Consider the following 21,481-nt stretch of genomic DNA (forward strand, 5'->3'; position numbering starts at 1 on the left):
GCGCTGTACAACACAAGAATAATGGCAGGCTGCAAGCTGCACTTTCACCTACAGCGTGAAAATCACCTTGGTTGAGAAGGTGCAAACATTACTAGATCTGCATTTCTTGAAGGAAATGTTGTGCTTGCAAGGCAACTAATAAAAGTGTTAAAGTTTCAGTTAAACGGAAACACTTTTAATAAGTTAGCATGTATTATAAAACAGATATGGTACATGCAGATTATCTCAAAAAAAGGCATTAGGGTAATCTGACAATTTAAAAAAAAAATACTTATTTATTTATTGTTAGATTTTGCGTAATTACTTGCGCTGCTTGTCCAGGATAAGACGAGAAAGAAAGATTTTATTTATTTATTTATTTGTTTGTTTATTTTGTTTAATCTCAAGCATTTTCCTGGTTAAATAAAAAAAAATAAAAAATAAAAAAACACTTTAGCAGATTATATTATTTGAAGTAGCTGCAAAAAGGCAATAAATATGGAATAAATAAGTATGCAAATTTAGTAAATAAATCATTTTGCAAATTAGATTATTAATGGATCATCATTCTAAAAATGAGATTCTTAATCTTTAAATTTAAATTTATTTAAATCTAAATTTTAATACATTTATATGAATTAACTGAATATTATAAATCCAAGCAACCGCTGTCTAAATAAATAAATAAATAAATAAAAAGGTAACTGTGATGAAACCTTTAACATGAAAAATTATAGTCAAACTTATTTACTATAAATTTATTTGAATTTATTAAACATTATAATTCCAAACACTATTCAACCAGTTTGTTTGCCAAATAAAATAAAAAAGGTAACTGTGATGAAGTTTAAAATTGTAAACCGTAGTAAAAATTAATTTATTTTAATACATTTATATAAATATTGAATTTTTATGAACATTATAAATCCAAACAAAATGCAACCAGTTTCTGCCTAAAAAAAAATATAAAAAAAAAAAAAAAATCCAAATGTAACTGTAATAAACTTTAATGAGAAATATAGTCAAATTAAATTAGATGAATTTGAATCCAAACAACCAGTTTCTGCCTAAAATAAAATAAAGTGATAAATGTGAATGTGATGAGTGCGAACTGATGAATTTTAAAGCAATAAATTGTAGTCACAATTATCTTTTTGAATGATCTACACAATGGAATCTGTCGAATCTGTGATTCACACTGAATTAACTGCATATACCATGTTTGCCTTTGCTAAATTTCTGCCTCTTTATCTGAACCCTGTGAGTCAGTATAAACACATGCTGCAGCATTATGCATGCAACCAACTCTATTGAGATCTAATCTCCTAATAAGCAATTTAGCAAGAGGTAATTGTTTGTGCCTAATTAATATTTCAGGTGGTGCTTTGTGTAAAAATAAATGAAACTTGTTGAATGCTCCCAGGTTGCAGCATCGCAAATGTGCTCCTATTCAAATGCAATCCATTTGGTTTTTAAGCAGTAATTAGCCAATAATGAGACCGGTGTACTCCCGTGGAGACCAGATCTGACAAATATATGTATATATAAAAAATAAAAATCACATGTATTTCAGCTCCACCAAGTCTTATCATTTGCATTAATTTGTCTTTTAGGGGCTCTAAAAAAACCTCTCTTCACACAGTACGGGTCATTTACATGATGAGGCCGCTTGGAAAGAAAATGAAACACATCTTATATTGCACCATCTGCTGATATTATCACTTGTGGAGGACTGGAAAGCGGACGGGTTTTCTGCCAAGCCGTCTGGCTTATTGTCAAAGGCGGGCAGACGGAGTGACAGACATCATGGCATGTTCATGAGAACTGAGATGAACTGAAGGGATGAACTACTGTAAAACCACAGGCCTGTCAATCCAGCCAAAGCCTTTTATTGCATTTCATTCCATGTATACTTGTCTTAAATGCTGTTTAAGAAACTCTAATGTAACATGCAAGTCTTGCAGCATTTTAATAAAAAAAAAAATATATATATATATTAATCACACTAAATGAATGTGTTGCATTGATAGCTTGTCAGTGTACTTGTTCCAAACGTGTCTAGACAAATAAGAACTTATTAAAAGGCTGTTTTTAAACACAAAGTGGTATAGTTGTTTATGGATGCAACATCTCTACTTCACATATTAATATACACAACCATTCAAAGGTTTGGGGTTGGTAAGGTTGATTGATTGATTGATGAAATAAATCTCTTCCTCTCACCATAGCTAAATTTTTTTTTTTAATTTAAAACAGCTTTTCTCTTTTTGATTTTTTTTTAATGTACTTTACCCCAAAGCTGAATTTTCAAAAATTATAGTAACAATTTATTTCAGTATATTTATTTTGAATTTATTGAACTTTAGAAATCCAAACACTATGCAACTAGTTTCTGCCTAAAATAAAATTAGAAAGGTAATTGTGATGGTTAAAAATTATGAATACTTACATATTTAAAAGCATGTTACCAGTACATTTAAAATGTAATTTATTCCTTTGATGCAAAGTTGAATTTTCATTATATTACCTTATGTCTTTAATGTCACGTTTGTACTATTTAATGCATCCTAACTAAATAAAATTATTAATTTCTTCGTACTGACCCCTAACTTAAACTTTTAACCAGAGTAAAATTTTCAGAAATGATTTAGAATTATTACAAATTGAATTGAATTTTAACATTTTACATTTTAATTTAATATTTTACACCACCATTGGTTAATACAAAATTTGCACATATTCAATTTCATTCCATTCAATTTATTTATTTATTTATTTTGGTTGGTTAACACAATTTTTTTTTTTTTTTTTTTTTTTTTTTTTGTGGACAGACAGCAACCTTCTATTGTGCCAAGAGTGTGTTTTGTATTTTCCATATGACCTAATATCGCTAAAACAATTACCATGGAAGGTGTCATTGAAACACAACAATCTGCAATGCGACTCAAGGGAATCTGTGTCTGAAGGTGACCGTCGTACCTTCCCTTTGTGTGACTGTTCCAGCACTGCTCCTCATCTGGGTCAGTCACTTCGTCCTCTGCACAGATGCTGTCTGGCAGCGATGACCAGAATTTCTTAGACTCCTTCAGCTTCTCCTTAATGTCGATCACCTGGAATCATGCACAGAGAGTCAGTTTAGCATATGCAACACCACTAAAATACACTGAGAGAATGAAGATTTAGGCACATTTTGAACTGAGGGATGGATTGAGTTGGGATTATTATAAAGGAGGAGGAAGATGAGGCCAAAATTTTGCATGGAAATCTCATTCTGGCTCGCCGCACAGTTCACTTTTTCAGTTTTAACACTGTTAGAGAATTCATTGGGGACCAGGTGCAAGTCTAATCCTCCACTAAGCTGTTCTGGTATTTTTTGTACCAAGCAGAAGCACGGATTTTCTGAAAATGACTGAACGGGATCGCTGGAATCTCTTCTCAACCCAACATGGCATAGTGAGAGGTTTATAAATTGGACTTATTTGCAGGCATTATGCCAAGATTTATCTGTAAAAATTGCCTATAAATGTCTAGTCCATTGTTAGACGCGTCACTGGTTTTCTGTTTCACTCTTAAAATGCCTTGCTGTTCTTCAACTCTGTAGACATGTACAATATTTCTACTATTTAATGGCTAGCAGTGCTTGTTAAGGCAAGCTTCACTATTAATATTACCTAAAATTGGGATAACGATTTCAACAAGCAACAAAATATAATTATACAACAGTTAGTTGCAACTTTGCAATCAGTTTGGAGTCTTTTCAGTGACTCTTCCTCTGAGTTACATCATTGCACCAGTTGGTGGCTACAAGTGACTATATTTGAGTGAGTCAGTGATTAATTCATTCAACCCATTCACTCAAAAACACAATCAAAATTATGACCCGTCATTTTTAGTGTGTCATTGAATCATTCACTCAACCAATTTGTTTAAAACATTAGTTCATTTTGGAACAAAGAAGGTCAATTAACATCTTGTAAAGGCAAACTTCAACGTCATGTTTGTAAAAAAAAAAAAAAAAAAAAAATACATAATTTAGACATATTTATTGTCAAACTACTCACTCAACCAATCAACCAATAAAACTTTAAAACATTAAATAATAAAACAATAAAGCAACTGACTGAATCACTCAATAAACCAATAAACTAAAAAAACACAAAAACACAGGAACAAAAAGCAACAAAACAACTGGGTGCCTTTTTGAGTGACTAGCTGAATCATTCATTCAGTTGATTCATTCAAAACACTGATTCATTCAGGAACAACGCATGTGAGCGTCTGACTGAAGCATTCACTTAACCGATGAACTGAAGCATTCACGAACACAGATTCACAGGGACAAAATAACTGGGTGTCATTATGAGCGAGTCATTGAATCGTTCATTCAATCGATTCATTTAAAACACTGATTTATTCAGGAAGAAAGCAGGAACCGAAGCATTTAAGATCATGAATTTACTCAGGGACAAAACAAATGGCTGTCTTTAGGAGTGAGTCATTGATCCGTCCATTCAATCGAATCAAATAATGCTGAATCACTCAGGAAGGAAACATGCTACTTCTTGTTCAGAGATGCACAGCTCTGGAATCATTTTCCTTGGTGGAGCAAGAATCAAAACTAATTGGCAATATTGTGTCAAAACTAAGTTATTCAACTTATTGTATACTGATCTGCTGTATAGTACAAATGCTCTTGCTCGTGTTGAATTGCTTGAATAATACAGTTTGTTTCATAACTCACTCAGCAGCTTTTGTGCTAAAGACAGAAATGATTCTTCAAATTATCTGGATTAATGAAGAGATTGCATTACATAAGTGATGTTTGATTTTTCCTAGATGGACTATGAAACAAACAAACAAACAAACTGTAAAACTGGCATGCATAACATCATGGCACACGTTTTTCACAGAAAATAATTGCTAACCTGATCCATTCTGTGTTGCTAGAGAAGTCTATAAGAATTCAACAGATTCCTTTAAAAGATTCCGTTTAAGGGTTTAGTAGATAATATACTTGTATATTCCCTTTTGTATAAGGTGTACCTTTATAGGTCAAAGTAAAATGGCCCTAGACAGTCTTCACTCAACCAAAGGTGTACTCTATTATTTATCTGCATTATACTCTTACTGCCTTTTGTACAAGAGAAAATGAGCTCGTGCCGAGACATTACATCGAGTCATCGATAAAATCTCTGCTTCTGGTACATCACCAGTTCTGAGCCCAGAGCCTCAGACGTGTGCAGATTGATTTTATTAACGAAGTGCACCGCACTCCAGAAAGCAAACAGATTGATGCTTATCAGTGCAGGGTTCTGACTGATCTGATGGGAGATACTGTATGTGCTGTACAAATCGTAGGAAATATTCTCAGGTGACTCATGTTAGGGGCTTAGCCCAATTCTTCACTGATTTAGCATTTTATAAAAATGCCAGAATTATATGTTTTTAAAACTTCATAGTTATCATTTATGTTGTTTTCTTCGTCAGAACAGATTTGGAGAAATGTAGCATTGCATCACTTGCTCAGCAATGGATGCTCTGCAGTGAATGGGTGCCGACAGAATGAGAGTCCAATCAACTGATAAAAACATCACAGTAATCCACAAGTAATCCACAGCACTCCAGTCCATCAATTAATGTCTTGTGAAGCCAAAAACTGCGTGTTTGTAAGAAACAAATCCATCAAGCCATTTCTCTTAATGACTTCAAAAAATTGCTAAAATATATGTCCTATATATATAATGTTGCTTTTTCTACTGAAAAAGTAATATGGTCTGAATCAAGAGAGAAATCTGCACAAATCAAGCCCTGTTTACAAGCCCAAACTGATCTAAACAAATGTGTGTGTGGATTCTGATGTGAGAGACAACAGGAGATGGACTTTTTCACTGGAAGAAGCCAAACATGTCTTGATAGGTTTATTTTTTATAAACATGTAGCTTTTCACTTCACAAGACATTGATTGATGGACTGGAGTGGTGTGGATTATTTGTGGATTATTGCAATGTATTTATCAGCAGTTTGGACTCTCATTTTGATGGCACCCATTCACTGCAGAGCATCCATTGCTGAAACAGTGATGCAATGCTACATTTCTCCAAATGAAGAAACAAACTCATTTACATCTTGGATGGCCTGAGGGTGAGTACATTTTCTGCACATTTTCCTTTTTGGGTGAACTATATTTTTTAAAATCCTCAAGTAAATTGATCTTGAATACTTATTTTTACTGGAAAATAAGATGAAAATACTGGCCAAGGAAATGGTTTTACTTCATTACATTTTAAATTTGCTGCTGTATGTTTGCATTACGTTGAATGCAGCTTAGGTTGAATCCTTGACGTGGGGTTGTTTTTTGAGTTATTTTTTGATATTAGACATGTATGAGTACCAGAGCCCTGTAAGAATCATTACGCAATTCGCCATAAATACCTCAAGCAAAGTGACATTAATTCTTGTTGGCACAGGAAACCTGTACACATCCTGTATGTGTCATCATGTGAGTATATTAGGTTTCTGACAAATAATAATACTATAATGTGATTAAAAGGTGCTGGATGTCACGTTCTGCAGAACTAAGCTGCGCTAAATGACGCCGAGGTTATCTGCCGAGTCAACAGCAACAGCCAGAGGCACGACATTAAAGAATGTGTATTGACGGCGTGTCAGAGTTGGAGACCGCTTTGCCCTTTTTGAAGTGCTAATCTGTGAGCACGGATGCAGAGATCTGGAGAGCTTTCACACCGAGCTTTTGGTTAGCATTCATAAGCTGTTAGGCTGGATGCTGATATTAACACCTTAGCATGGATGCTTTAGGAGGCTGTCGAGATAAACACACAACAGTGGAATGTACAGAAAAGGGAGAGATGATGATGGGTTTTTTTTTTTTTTTTTGATTCAGTACATGTGGGATTAGATGAACCTTATGTAACAAATAAATGGACGACCAGTTTCTTCTTACAAAACACTGGCTATGGGAACCACAGCAAGTCATAAAAAAGGAATTAAAATGATAGAAGGGATGCTTCTCACGAATCATTTTTGATTTTACAATAATAATTAAACATATTTTGTAGTAAAAATAAGTAAATATGATAAAAACAATTTTTTTTACAAAATGGCAAAAAAATTCTTATGAATATTTTGCTTTTGTCGTAATACTGACACATATTTTGTAATGAAAAAAAAAAAAAAACACCAACAGAAAAATAAATGACAAATCATTTTACAGTAAGAATTTAAATATTTTGTAATAAAAATAAACATTTGTGACAAAATATATATATAAAGGTTATTTACAATATTTCACACAAACTGTAAATTAAATTTATGGGCCTCATGTACAAAGGACAACTCAAATGAATTTCTGTGTAAACTGTTGGATTCTCATTCAAACAAATTCTGCACAAATTACATCAAACGTTTTAATACTTAGCTAATTGCATAAACTGTCAAAAAGACACGTTCATACCAAGACAATAACTATAACAATAACTATACTAGCGTGTGCAAAACCGCACAATATTGTTCTGTTTGTTATTAGCACATCCTGTAGTTTTGTCGCCTGTGCTTAAAATGCTCTAGCTCTTTAAAGCAGGATGAATTCTTATTGGCTGTCATTGTTTTATTAATCAGTTGGATTAAAGTAAAAAAATTTGATTCCAATTTTATTGTTCCTCTGTGCTTTATCATATGAACTCTGCTATTCTTTTACATTCAGAACTACTTTTCAAACTATATCATTATAATTATTGTCATTGGTGTGAAGAGACCTTAAGACGAATCATTTTAGCATTTTACGTAGATTGTTCGGAAAATCTCTCTTACATAAATTGTTGCACTCTACATGAGCTGCATTGTTTTAGAGTTTGAGTGTTAATCAGTCGTAAAACCATAAACTGACTTTGTGTAAATCGACGAAACTTACGCAACTGAATACTTTGCGCATCGCTTGTATTTTTCCAATTATGCTTAAATTCTTGCAATACTTTATTGCATTCATCCAGTTTCAATTCACGCATTTTAATGATAAATTCGCACAGACATTTGTTCTTCTCATGCTTCATAAATACATGCAACTATATATTTTTTTATTTGCATGTGCCCAGAACAAAATCAAACAAAGCATTTTGATTTGCAGAACAGATTAGAGGAACAACTACTATTCAGCAGCTATCTTTTTGCAAGACGTTGCATAAACACCACGGAGGCAAAGGTGAGAAAAATACACACACAAACATTTCTTTCCAGCAAGACCACTAGATGCTGCTGCACCTCTGAGAGAGCGATAGAGAAAGACTCCCCAGACAGTAGAGAGCATGCCAAGAGCACGCATATAAATAAATAAACCAACTCATGTTTCAAAGGTGTATTAAAATACATGCTGTGTATTAAGAGAAGTCTTATGTTAGCGGTAAGTGAGTGGCTGTATATTGGGCAAGCGTTGCGCGCTGGGACAGGCTGCGGATCGTCTAACAGTTCGGGCACACAGATCATTAGCACACAGGCCTGCCAGAAGGGATGAGTTAAGGGCAGAACTGCTATTCGCTGGGGCCTCATTGCTTAACACTCGTCCGAGCTCGACAACAGCCAGACAGCAGAGTCCGAGCGCTGGGCATCATTCCCTACATGTGCCACGGCTCCACACGTGGGTTCCCAGCAAATCTGCAGCTCCTCGATGACGTGATGTTCTGGGCTAAAGCATTTGAGAGGTTTAATGGAATACTTCAAAGTCTAAAATAAAAAACGGTCATCTTTTAGTCACCCACATGTCATTTCAAACCCATATGCTTTTATTTCTTATTATGTGGAAAAAAATCAAGTCATACAGGTTTGGAATGTCTTGAGGGTGAGTGAATGTATTTGCAGTCAAAAAGTGGAAAAAGACGGTGTCTTATTCAGTCGTTTAGAAAACATTTCTGTAACAGTCTAGAAAACAACAACAGCTGAGACGTCATTGTATTATCCGTGGAAAACCATCTATATTTTCTGTGAATGTGCCGCTGTAATTACTGTGGCAGTTCAAAAACACTCCAAAATATGGCAGTATCTAGTCAGAGCAGAGGAAAAAGCCATGAATTGATTTATTTTCCATGTAACGTAGACTAATTAATTCAACTACAAGTATGTTCTTTGCTAAAGCAAAAATAGCTGGTTTGGTAGAGTAACCTCTAACTTTTTTTCAAAGTATCAAGTTTCTAATAATTGTAGTACAACAAAATAATGAATTAAACCACAAGAACATACACATTACAGTGATTTTTACCATGGTAAACAAAGCAGAATGAACAAAACCCATTGTAAAAACAAACAAACAAACAAACAAAGCCTATTGTTCGGCCTCCAGTGGTTTATCACATCTAAACAATGAAAATGTGATTAAATACAGAAATGTTCAAAAAAGTAAATAGTTGTATTAACAATACAACAACAGTGGATTGTGAAAAAAATTATAATATTAATAATAAAAAAATGCTATCTGGTGCATTTAATTATATAATATAAATAAATTATATATATATATATATATATATATATATATATATATATATATATATATATATATATATATATATATATATATATATATATATACATACACACACACAGTACTGTGCAAAAGTCTTATTAAAATTAATGGCAAAATGAGTGTTTGGAAATGTAAACTGATATTTTCTACTGATAAACTGCAAAAAGATAGAAATAACTGCAAAAGATAGAAATAACTGCAAAAGATAGAAATAACTGGCCGAACACCATTCTTTCTACTAACATGCCTAAGGCTTTTATATATTTATATATACAGAATTAAAGCAAACAATCACACAAATGAACAAATCTTTGGTTTATTCATTTTTTATTTCTTTTTTTTTTTGGAGCTCTGGTTACGTAACTTAAATTGGTGCACATTTGCTATTTATGTTTTTGAACATATGTCATAAGAATAGAGGGTCAGAGCTGTCCATTTTATATCAAATGGATATAAATGTGCCAGTAACAGCATACGGATGGAGTTTAGCCTCTGGACTCCTTTTCACTTAAAATAGGAGGAAATGTTTGGTGGGTACAATCCATCATTTTGGTACTAAATGTGCTCGGCACCATTTAGACCTGATAGTTCTCCGGCTCGCTGGGGAAAACAAGCAGGACCCATCATTGCTGGCCAGGTCTACATGCGACTTTCAACCTTCAAAATTCCCTGCAACTGCCCTCTATTAGAAAGTTTAGGAGATGACATGTCCCAATTTATAATGATTTTATTCCCAGCTGAGTTTTTTTTTTCTTCTTATGCTATGAGGTCCATGCCTATGTAATGATACCTTAAAGATTGCATGACTAGAATAACAGGAAAATTCATTACGGAGAAGACTGCGAAGGGCATGCAAACAAAAGAACCTTTTGAAATGATTGCTATTTTGAAGGATTGTTCAGATGATTTCATATATCATATATCATTTTCAAGATATTTTCTGATGTTATTGCCATTGATGCTGAGAGTCAGTATTCTTTTTTTATACTTTCTCTTTTGCTGAGATATGCTAATGCACATTATTTAATTTATTATTTAAAGTCAACATAAAACATAATTATTATTATTTTTTTTTTAATTATACATTTTGTTTAATAATACAAGTTCTGTTTTTTTATAGTGCATGATTTATTGGAAAACATATTTCAATCAATCAATCAATCAATCAATCAATCAATCAATCAATCAATTCAAATAAACAAAAGTAAAAATATCTAAATATCCTTAAAATAAGACTGAAAAAGAAATATATCTTGAATGATGTTTATATGCCTTAAAATACTGGCAAATTGCATTTTCTTTCTTTTTTTTAAAGCGTAAATCACATTAAATTGAGTAAGGTTTTACATCTGTCTTGCTTTAAGGATGTTTATGTAGGTTTATTAGAAGAAGAAAAAAAGACAAAATACTTAAGAAATTTTTTTTTTGCAATGCAGACATCTAAAATTATGTATCTCCCTACATTTATATATATACGTGTGAAATGTAATTAAGATTTTGTCTCGGGTCAGTAACTTTTTATTTATTTATTTAATTTTTTTTTATAAATTGATACTTTTATGCTGCAGGGATTCTTTAAATGCATTAAAAGTGACCTTAAAGCCGTTTATAATTTAACTAAAGATTAAAATTACATCCCATCCGGCATTTTTCCCATTTAATATCCATTTTCACTCAAAAATACATCACACGTCACGAGTAAAATGGGTTGCAAGCAGTACTTCACGAGTTGACCCTAACTAAGCATTTACAACAGAGTTAAAAGACCCTGCCGACTTCTGTAACAGTGAAAACCAAGTTTACAGCCTCGTCTCTTGTGTCTCCAGTGCTCCCTTCCCTGAAGCCCGAGATCTTGGAAGTGATGTCAAATGCCAGTTGAACCAGTCATGCAAGCCGCTCGCTCTCGGCTCCGCATACCAAATGCGCCCTCGCCGCTTCATGTGGGGCTGGCTTCGGTGACCCTTCTTAGCGTCTGATCAAATGGCTGGCGAGTCACGTCCCCTGAAGCATTCCTTGTGAAGATCGGGGGCCACCGTTAGCAGGCCGAGCCGTGTGAAGATCTGAGCCTCGTATAGGTCAGAGCTCCTCATTAGGACTACTTGTTCTTGCACTCCTTCCTCCCTACAGGAAAGAGCGGCGTCGTGTTAATGCGCTCCTCTCATGCTGCTATAGATTAGACGTGTGGAGTGGATTTGGCTAATTGGATGGGGGATTACGCAGCGTGATGTTTCACTGTTTTGTGTTATTCACAGTCAGGAACACGTCCCCTGGCGTTCTGTACACAAACAGCATGCGAGTGGCATTTCGTCCGAGACGATATTCGACTGATAAAATCCTGAGCTATGATATCTGCTCATCAGAAATCAATTGGACTCCAACCGAGTTTGTTTGCATGTGGGTTTTGACATGAAATACTTGTCCAGTGTCCTGTGGTGTGACATGCTAAATGCCATCTAAAATCATGTTACACTCGATTCTAGTACAGTTTTTGTCTATTAAATATATATATTTTTTAACTCATTAAAGAGACTATATGGAATGTGCAATGTAAAAAATACATTTTCAAAGTTGTAAATAAAAATTTATTTATAAAGAGTATGCTTTACTTCTAATGACTGGTTTTGTTGTCCAGGGTCACATATACAGCATAATATACAAAATCGGAAACTATATACAGTGTATATATATATATATATATATATATATATATATATATATATATATAATATATAATATATACATTTTCCAATTTTGTATATTCGTATATAAACACCCTTGGCACTTTGTATAAAAGTGTGCGAATGTAATGTAAATTATTTTCAATGTATTTGTATGTATATAATGTTTACATAATGTAAAAATCGTCTATACATTCATATATATTTTAAAACGTATATATTTAGCAAACAATCCTGAAAAAGTGTCATGGTTTTAGAATAATGTCTGCTGAAAATTCAACATTGCATCGCAGGAATAAATTACATTTTAAAATATATTAAAACAGAAAACTGTTTTCTAAATAATAATAACATTTCACAATTATTACTATTTTTATGGTATTTTAATTTTTTTTATATAAAAAATCCAGCCTTAATAAGCAGAAAGGACTTCTTTCAGGAGCATTTAAAAAAAACATACTAGCCCCAAACCCTTAACTTAATCAGGATCATGTCCGCATGACTTCTATATATACTGTATATAAATTTGAGTTTACAGTGTGTTTAGAATGAAAATGCCACAGCAAAACCATTTATTTCTTGGCACTCTTCTTGATTTTATGATCAAACTCCAGAAATGAGCACAGCAGCCACGGGACGTCCCGATTAAGAGCAGGACTTAGCAAGTTGCCATCACAATGTCAAAACTCCTCTATAAACACACTCATGTATCCAGATGAGACGGTCCTCACATTGCACTGTCTAGTCATCTGCAGTCAACCGAGTGACACTGCTAAGGCTGACCCTCCACCTTAATTCAGTGCTTTTTACAGCCCGTCTTTTTGACGTTGCCTGCCAAGAGCTGAAAGCCAACCCCAACAGGATGAGCTGCGAGTGATGTAGCCTCTTTCTTTTTAGTGCCTGTCACTGTGGACGCTCGTATATCAGCGCAGAGCTTTAACGTTTAGCTGAACATTTTAATTACAGCCACTTTCTCTAGCAAAACAGTAGCACTTAAGCATGCAAGAAGAGAAAACAACTGCTTCGTTTGAACGTCACAGCGTTGACTAAATTATCTGGTTTCCCTTTACAGCCTTTGACACTGTGATCAAAACACTTTGAAGGGTATTTCACACAAAGCTGAAAAGTGTCTATATGTTAGATGAGTTTGTTTCTTCGTGGGAACAGATTTGAAGAAATGTAGCATTCCATCACTTGCTCAGGAATGGATCCTCTGCAGTGAATGGGTGCCGTCAGAATGAGAGTCCAAACAGCTGATATAAACATCACACAAGTAATCCACACCACTCCAGTCCATCAGTAAATGTCTTATGAAGTGAAAAGCTGAGTGTTTGTAAGAAACAAATCCAACAAATTCAAACCGTTGCTCCTGGCTGAAATATGAGTCCATAGTCCATAATAACGCTTCCTCTATTGTTAAAAAAGTGCACCTCCTGTTGTCCTCTCACATAAAAATCCACCAAAATATTTGTTTAGATCTGTGTTGGACTGTTGTGGCTTGTAAACAATGATTGATCTGTGCATATTTCTGTCCAGTTTAAGACCAGATAACTTTTTCACTTGAGGAAGCCTTATTATGGATTTATTTTGGAGTTAAAATACCTTGGATTACTTGTGGATTATTGTGATGTTTTTATCAGCTGTTTGGACTTTCATTCTGACGGCACCCATTCACTGCAGAGGATCCATTGCTGAGCAAGTGATGGAATGCTACATTTCTCCAAATCTGATGAAGAAACAAACTCATCCTAATCTTGGATGGCCTGAGGGTGGGTTAAGTTTCAGCAAATTTTCATTTTTGGAGAACTACTCCTTTAATTGATCGACTACAGAAGTGGACTGGCCCTTGAGGGAGATATAAATAGGTTTAGATCCTGTCTGTCTAGTAGAAAAGTATGTCTTTTGATCAGCTAATATGATAATAACTGATGTGCACAGCTACATATTTTTCAAATATGTGGCATAAAGGTCAAAATAAATCCATCTTCATGTTTATGCAGACCAAAAGAAAAAAAAGTGTCCAACAGTAATTTGTTTTGAAATGTATTGTTGAAGGTGATGGATTTGTTACAAGCAGTGCTTTAAAGGGCATAAACTTAGAGACACGACTTCACACATTACCACACAATATGAAGCAACACAACTGTTTTCAACATTGTTAATCAAAGTGAATGTTTCTTGAGCAGCAAATCAGCATATTAGAATGATTTCTGAAGGATCACTGAAGAAGAGTAATGATGCTAAAAATCAGCTTTGCATTTTTTTATATTTACAGCAACTAATTTCAACCATACTGGCAAACTTGTTAGGTATTGTTAGCATAATAACATGAACACCACAAAAGTCTTTTTTAAATAAACACAAGAATGCTATTATGAGAAGTCCAGAAAGTAGATATATTCAGTATGTTCAAATCTCTTGCCCTGAATACCAGGAACCTCATTTTTTTAAAAAAAACACTGTGTCCAGTTTGATCCAAAAGTGAATTTTGAGCTCCCTGTTGGGCTTTTCTTCTTTAAATAAACTTGTTCGTTGTTCCCCTCTGGAGCATGGAAATTATAGATTAATGTATGTTTTGTTAATATTAAAACAGTCAACTGTTATACTTTCCTGTCTTGTATTCCAACCAAATTCAAGCTACATTACAAACTATTCTAAACACTGCAGCACAAACACAGACGAAGAACAACTGGGTCCTTTCATTGACATTACACAAAGATTTTGCCTATTGATTTCAAGTGAATTCACACGGCTGTTCAAAAGTTTGGGGTCACTAAGATTTTTAAAAGAAGTCTCTTATGCTTTTATTGTTGATAAAATATTATTATCATTTAAAATAACTGAGTTCTATGTGAATATATTATAAAACGTCATTTATTTCTGTGATCAAAGCTGAATTTTCAGCATCATTACTCCAGCCTTTAGTGTCACATGATCCTTCAGAAATCATTTTAATATCGTGGTTTTCTGCTCAAGAAACATTTCTGATTATTATCAATGTTGAAAACAGTTGTGCTGCTTCATATTTTTGTGAAAACTGTGATACATTTTTTTTCTGGATTCTTTTATGAATAGAAAGTTCGAAAGAACAGCATTTATTTGAAATATAAATCTTTTGTAACATTGTCTTTACTGTCACTTTTGATCAATTTAATGTATCCTTGTTGAATCAAATTATTAATTTCTTCAAAAAAATGCAACAGTGCATGACGGAATAGTTTACACAATTTTATTTTATTTTATCATCTTCACTAGGTACAGCATCATGTCGCTGCTTATTGGCAAAAAGCTGAAATATGCTCAACTCTTTCATATAATAAACAGTCTGCCACTAATATTGCTTCAAATACGAACCCTTATGGAAAATAATTTACTTTTGGTTGCTTTTATCTGCTGCAAAAGGCTTGTATTTCATGAATGAGGCCCATTATCTTTGTATGAAATCTTCATATACATTTATCTCTCTAATAATGTCTTAGCTACTGTACAGTATGTATACTATTGCTATCTTCTCTGTATGTTTTATATTCTACATCGTATTCATTGTTTCTTTTATTGTGCCACTCGTGGGAAACTATCTGTTGCAATATTTGCACATAAAGGTTTCTGTGGATAGGAATATAGTCTGAGTTTGGCTGAGAATATCTCCAGCATCTGTGGAAAGGTTAAGCGTGCTGAGGTTTCATTGTCTGCTGGGTTGTTTGTGTCAAAAAAGAGGCTTTGGGTAAAAGGTTGTCTGTCTGAAAATTTCTCAACTATGAACACGACGATAAGCCTGCGAGGAACGTTCCAGATAAAGTGATTCCCCATGCAGCTGGACTCTGAAATCCGGTTTATCTATGCAACATGGCTATGAATGTAATGCGGTTATGGGTTAGTTAGAGTCTACAGACATATCCATTTCCGTGATAAATGCACGACGTACCCCGTGTATTAGATCAGAGCAGTGATCCATCAACCAACATGTCAGCAATTCCTAGGAAACGGTAATCTACGCGCGCACATGAAACAAGCCAGCGCTGCATGGTTGTGAGCTATTTATTATTCATGCAGATAAAAAAATCCTAGACTGATAGAACAGAGGGGTCAGACCCAGAGGAAGCACACACATCGCCTCCCATGATGCCGCTGAACTGAACGCCTCATCTTCTGCTCGAGCAATGCCGTCACATGCTCTCGTGAAGCAGTTCCCCTCGTCTGTCAGAATAATACATTTGCTTTCTGGTTGCATGCATTTATGATACTAAAACACAAATGTTGGACATGCATTGGTCACTTTCATTAAAACAAGTGTTTTTTTCTTATCAAAGCGCCAGATGGTCTACAGAAAGTTTTCTGTGACCTGTGGGACTTTCATTTAATATACAATATGATTAGTTGTTTTTCCTTACTTCATTAGCAGTATATATTGTATGATTAGTTGTTTATCTTACTTCACTGGTAATATTTATCATTCTCAGCTGCCAAGTATTGCCAAAGGTTTTTTCCATGCCAAGTTATAATATTTCCTTTTTGCACTTCAAGTATCAGAATCACAGCCAAACTGAACTGTCAGTTTAATATGGCATCGCTATTTAGTAATTTAATCATCTGCCACAACATTGCACATATTAATTATGACTTGATCCATTAATTAGTATGATTTAATTCTGTATTTGCACATGCTGTATACTCACATAAGTGTAAAATGAAATTAAATATGCTCATTAATACATATATTCTTGAATAAAAAAAAAATAGTTTCAATTAAGTATTTATTAAATATAAAATATTAACACAAAACACTATTGTGATGAGTGGGGCGGGGCCGAGAGCCGTGGGAATAAAACAATCCCTTTATATTAAAAAAAAATGAGCGACACCTGCACCACTCTCTGGTCTCGAGTCCCACGGAGGAGTAACGACAGTGAAGGACGAGAGAGGACCAGGCCTGGGTTTTATTTTGTATTTTGTTTCTGTTTGTGTGCAAGGGGCTGTCGTGCTACTTTGTGATTATTTTATTATTAAAGTTTTTGTTTGAATGTTTGCCGGTTACCTGCCTCCTTCTTCCCGAACTACGAACTGTTACAACTATATTTATAAAAAATTATATTTATAATATTAATTAATTATATACAGTTTTACACAGATATATATATATATATATATATATATATATATATATATGTATATATATATGTATATATTATAGAACATTTTATTTGTTATAATTATATTTTAAATTACATATTTATGTAAATTCCTTTTACATTTATTTTAATATATTTAATTTCCTTACATTATATAATGCACTAAACTATAATATAATATCAGAAGTTCCCACTATGGTTTTAGCTTTGTAGATATTACAGTTTTGTCAGCTGCCTACCTAGGTGCATCATAGGTTGTTTCCAAAAAAAAAAAAAAAAAAAAAAAAAAAAAAAACGGCAACAAATTTTTATGGCGTCTTCCAAGATGCCTTTTTTTTGGCCAAAAAAATCCCATGACACATTGCAATGACACAGGTCACCCAAAAAAAAAAAAAAAAAAAGAACTGAGGTCAGTGGGGTCCACTATTATTTTTAACCCCATTTTCTCTTTTTTTATCCACTAAAACTACGTCTACATTCTACTTCTACAACTACATTTCTGCCATATGCACATAAACTGACAGTCACCACTGATAAGCTACTCCTAAATATTGTAGAAACTAAATTTTCTGTAAAGTTGGTTTGCAATGATTTGTATCGTACAAAGCGCTATACAAATAAACTTGAATTGAATTGAATTGAACTACTTCAATGAATTTATGGTTTCCAACAGAGTGTTTTAATGAAAAAAAACAATAACACTTGTAAGATGATATTGCATGATGAATTCAACTCTGTTAAACTGTTCCACATCATCAACGTCATTATTCTGAGTTAATGAAAAATTAGATGATCATTATAATTTCTCCCTTGTGAATATTTTAGGGTGAACCAATTCATAAGAGGACAGTCTTATAAGACGAGTGCAGATGGGAGAGCGAACACAATATCTGTCTGCTCTGTCCTTTGTCTGGGGGACTTTGTGGCACAGATGGCACATTCTCACAGTTTTATTGTTTTTCACCCTCTTTTTCTGACATTTAGAATAGCGATGCTTATCGCCCGGAACATCTTGAATTGCTGCAGCTCCGCCAAATATTTAATGGCATCTCTGTACTTGTTTGTTTTCGTCTTCCCAAGTGCAATTGAAGTTGTCATAAAGATAGATTTGGACTGCACTGGTAAATCTGCATTTGTGGAACACAATTAGTCGGGTCATTCTGCAAAATGGGTGTTGTTTGTGTGCCTCATACTGTACGTGTATAATAACAATGTTTAGTTTGTGTATGTAATAAAATGGAAAGATGGATGTGTGTGTGTGTGTGTGTGTGTGTGTATACTGTATGTACATATATATATATATATATATATATATATATATATATATATATATATATATATATATATATATAAGAGAGAGAGAGAGAGAGAGAGAGAGAGAGATATACAGACAATTCAAATGTTTCAAATACAAAAACAAAATAAAAAAAAAATCAAAAATTAAATCAAAAATAAATACATACAAGATATATGTTTTCAATATTAGGGCTGTCAAATGATTAATCACGATTAATCACATCCAAAATAAAAGTTTTGTTTACATAATATATGTATGTGTACAGGGTATATTTATTATGTATATATATAAATACACATACATAAATTATATATTTAGAAAATATTTACATGTATATACATTTATATATTTATATTCTTATATTTTATATTATATATAAATATATTTAATATATAAACATAACATATTCTTCTTTAAATATATACATGCATGTGTGTGTATTTATATATACATAATAAATATACACAGTATACACACATATATTATGTAAACAAAACTTTTATTTTGGATGTGATTAATCGTGATTAATCATTTGACAGCCCTAGTCAATATATTTAAAATCTTCTAAATAAATAAATAAATATACAAAGCAGATTAAAAGTCATCCGTCCAATCTATGATGTATTTCTGAAGTCAATAATGATGCCACTTGCACTGGCGATAATGACTGTATTCACAGGAAAAGTCTCAGCGATGCCTCGTTAGCACTTCTTAAGCATTTTTACCCTCCGCTCTTATTAGCAGAGCCATTTGCAGATAGTGTTGAGCGTTATCCATTTCGTTTGGCACTCTAAAAGCTTGCATTACTTAAAAGCAATCATAGTCTTCCAATCAATACTGTGCAAATAGCCATTTAAGGCCTATCAGGACATCCTGTTTCACGAAAGTCTTTATGGGGTTAAACTGGGCGAGTTCTCTGTTGACTTTAACCAGACTGCTGCTCTAAAATGGCTATGATGTATTTTTTTGTCCATGTTACATTCTCAGGCTTTCATTCGCACACAGTCTGTCAAAACAAACCACATGTGTTTCTATGACCCATGAGCACTGACAGTGGCTCTGCATGCAGTTTTAGGTTAACCAAACTATGTTAAATCGCTAAGAAATAATATGGGTGTGTGCATATAAATATACAGTGCCGTGAAAAGGGTTTTGCACCCTTCCTGTTTTTTTACATTTTTTGCATATTTATCACACTTAAAAGATTCAGATCAAACTAAATTTTGATATTACACAAAGATAACCCGAGTAAATACAAAAATGCAGTTTTGAAATAATGATTTCATTTACCGAGGGAAAAAAAGCGGTCCAAACCTGCCTGGCCCTATGTGAAAAAGTAATTGCCCCCTTAAAATAACTGGTTGTGCAACAACAACTGCAATCAAGCATTTGTGATAACTGGCAATGAGTCTTTCACATCACTGTTTAAGGTCATGCCACAGCATCTCAATCAGATTTAAGCCTGGAATTTAATTTGGCCGCTCCAAAACCTTAATTTTCTTTTTCTTGAGACACTCAGAGGTGGACTTGCTGGTGTGTTTGGGATCATTGTCCTGCTGCATAACCCAAGTGGTCACAAACTGACAGCCGGAAATTCTGCTTCAGGATTTTCTGATAGAGTGCAGAATTCATGGTTCCATCAATTATGGCAAGTCGTCCAGGTCCTGAAGCTGCAAAGCAGCCCCAGACCATCACACCACCACCATGTTTGACTGCTGGTATGATGTTTTTTTTTAATGAAATGCTGTGTTAGTTTTACGCTAGATGTAACTGGACACACACCTTCCAAAAAGTTTAACTTTTGTCTCATCAGTCCACAGAATTTGTCCAAAAGTCTTGGGGATAATCAAGATTTTTTTTAAGCAAATCTGAGATGAGCCTTTGTGTTCTTTTTGGTCAGCAGTGGCTTCTACCTTGGAACTCTCCCATGGATGCCGTTTTTGCCCAGTCTCTTTCTTATTGTTGAATCATGAACACTGACCTTAATTGAGGCATGTGAAGCCTGCAGTTCTTCAGATGCTGTTCTGGGTTCTTTTATGACCTCCTGGATGAGTCAACGTTGTGCTCTTGGAGTAATTTTGGTAGGCCGGCCACTCCTGGGAAGGTTCCCCACTGTTCTAAGTTTTCCCCATTTGTGGATAATGGCTCTGACCGTGGTTTGCTGGAGTCCCAAAACCTTAGAAATGGCTTTATAACCCTTTCCAGACTGATACATGTCAACTATTTTGTTTCTCATCTGTTCTTGAATTTCTTTAGATCGCAGCATGATGTGTTGCTCTTTAAGCATGCTTTACTTTGTCAGACAGGTTCTGTTTAAGTGATTTCTTGATTCAACAGGTCTGGCAGTAATCAGGTCTGGGTGTTGCTAGTGGAATTTAACTCAGCTTTCTAAAATAATGTGGTTAATCACAGTTCTTTCATGATTTAACAGGAGGGGGCAATTTAATTATTTTTTCACGCAGGGCCAGGTAGGTTTGCACAGCTTTTTCCCCTTAATAAACAAAATCATCATTTAAAAACTGCATTTTATGTTTACTTGCATTATCTTTGTGTAATATAAAAATTATTTCTATGTAAATTTCCACTTTAAATGTACTTCTCAGTCCATGTTCTGTTGTGTTAAACATCACCCTGTAACACATTCCTATAATTATGAGCACATTATGAATTCCAGTGTACTCGTTGGAAATAAACACTTTCACTCCTGAACAGCAGAGGTTATTGCAAACTGTTTTCTGACGCTGGAAAACAGTCATAAATTTGCTTCAGCCAGCAGGACTTTCCATGTCAAGTGTGTGAGTGTGTTGTGGGTTTTATGGGCTGTTTTTGCTAATCCAGTGTGTCCTAACGCTCCACCGGAGGCCCGTTA

At 34.0% G+C, this 21,481-nt stretch overlaps 1 protein-coding gene across 1 annotated transcript in view; it reads right to left on the minus strand.

Moving 5' to 3' along the window:
- gpc6a (glypican 6a) overlaps window positions 1–21,481 on the minus strand; it is a 201,906-nt gene that overhangs the window by 4,545 nt on the left and 175,880 nt on the right. The window contains 1 exon segment of the mRNA XM_042717010.1: window positions 2,959–3,089. Coding sequence (XP_042572944.1) covers window positions 2,959–3,089 — 131 coding nt within the window.

The sequence above is a fragment of the Cyprinus carpio genome, chromosome B1, assembly GCF_018340385.1.
Source record: "Cyprinus carpio isolate SPL01 chromosome B1, ASM1834038v1, whole genome shotgun sequence".
NCBI classification, from domain to species: Eukaryota; Metazoa; Chordata; class Actinopteri; order Cypriniformes; family Cyprinidae; genus Cyprinus; species Cyprinus carpio.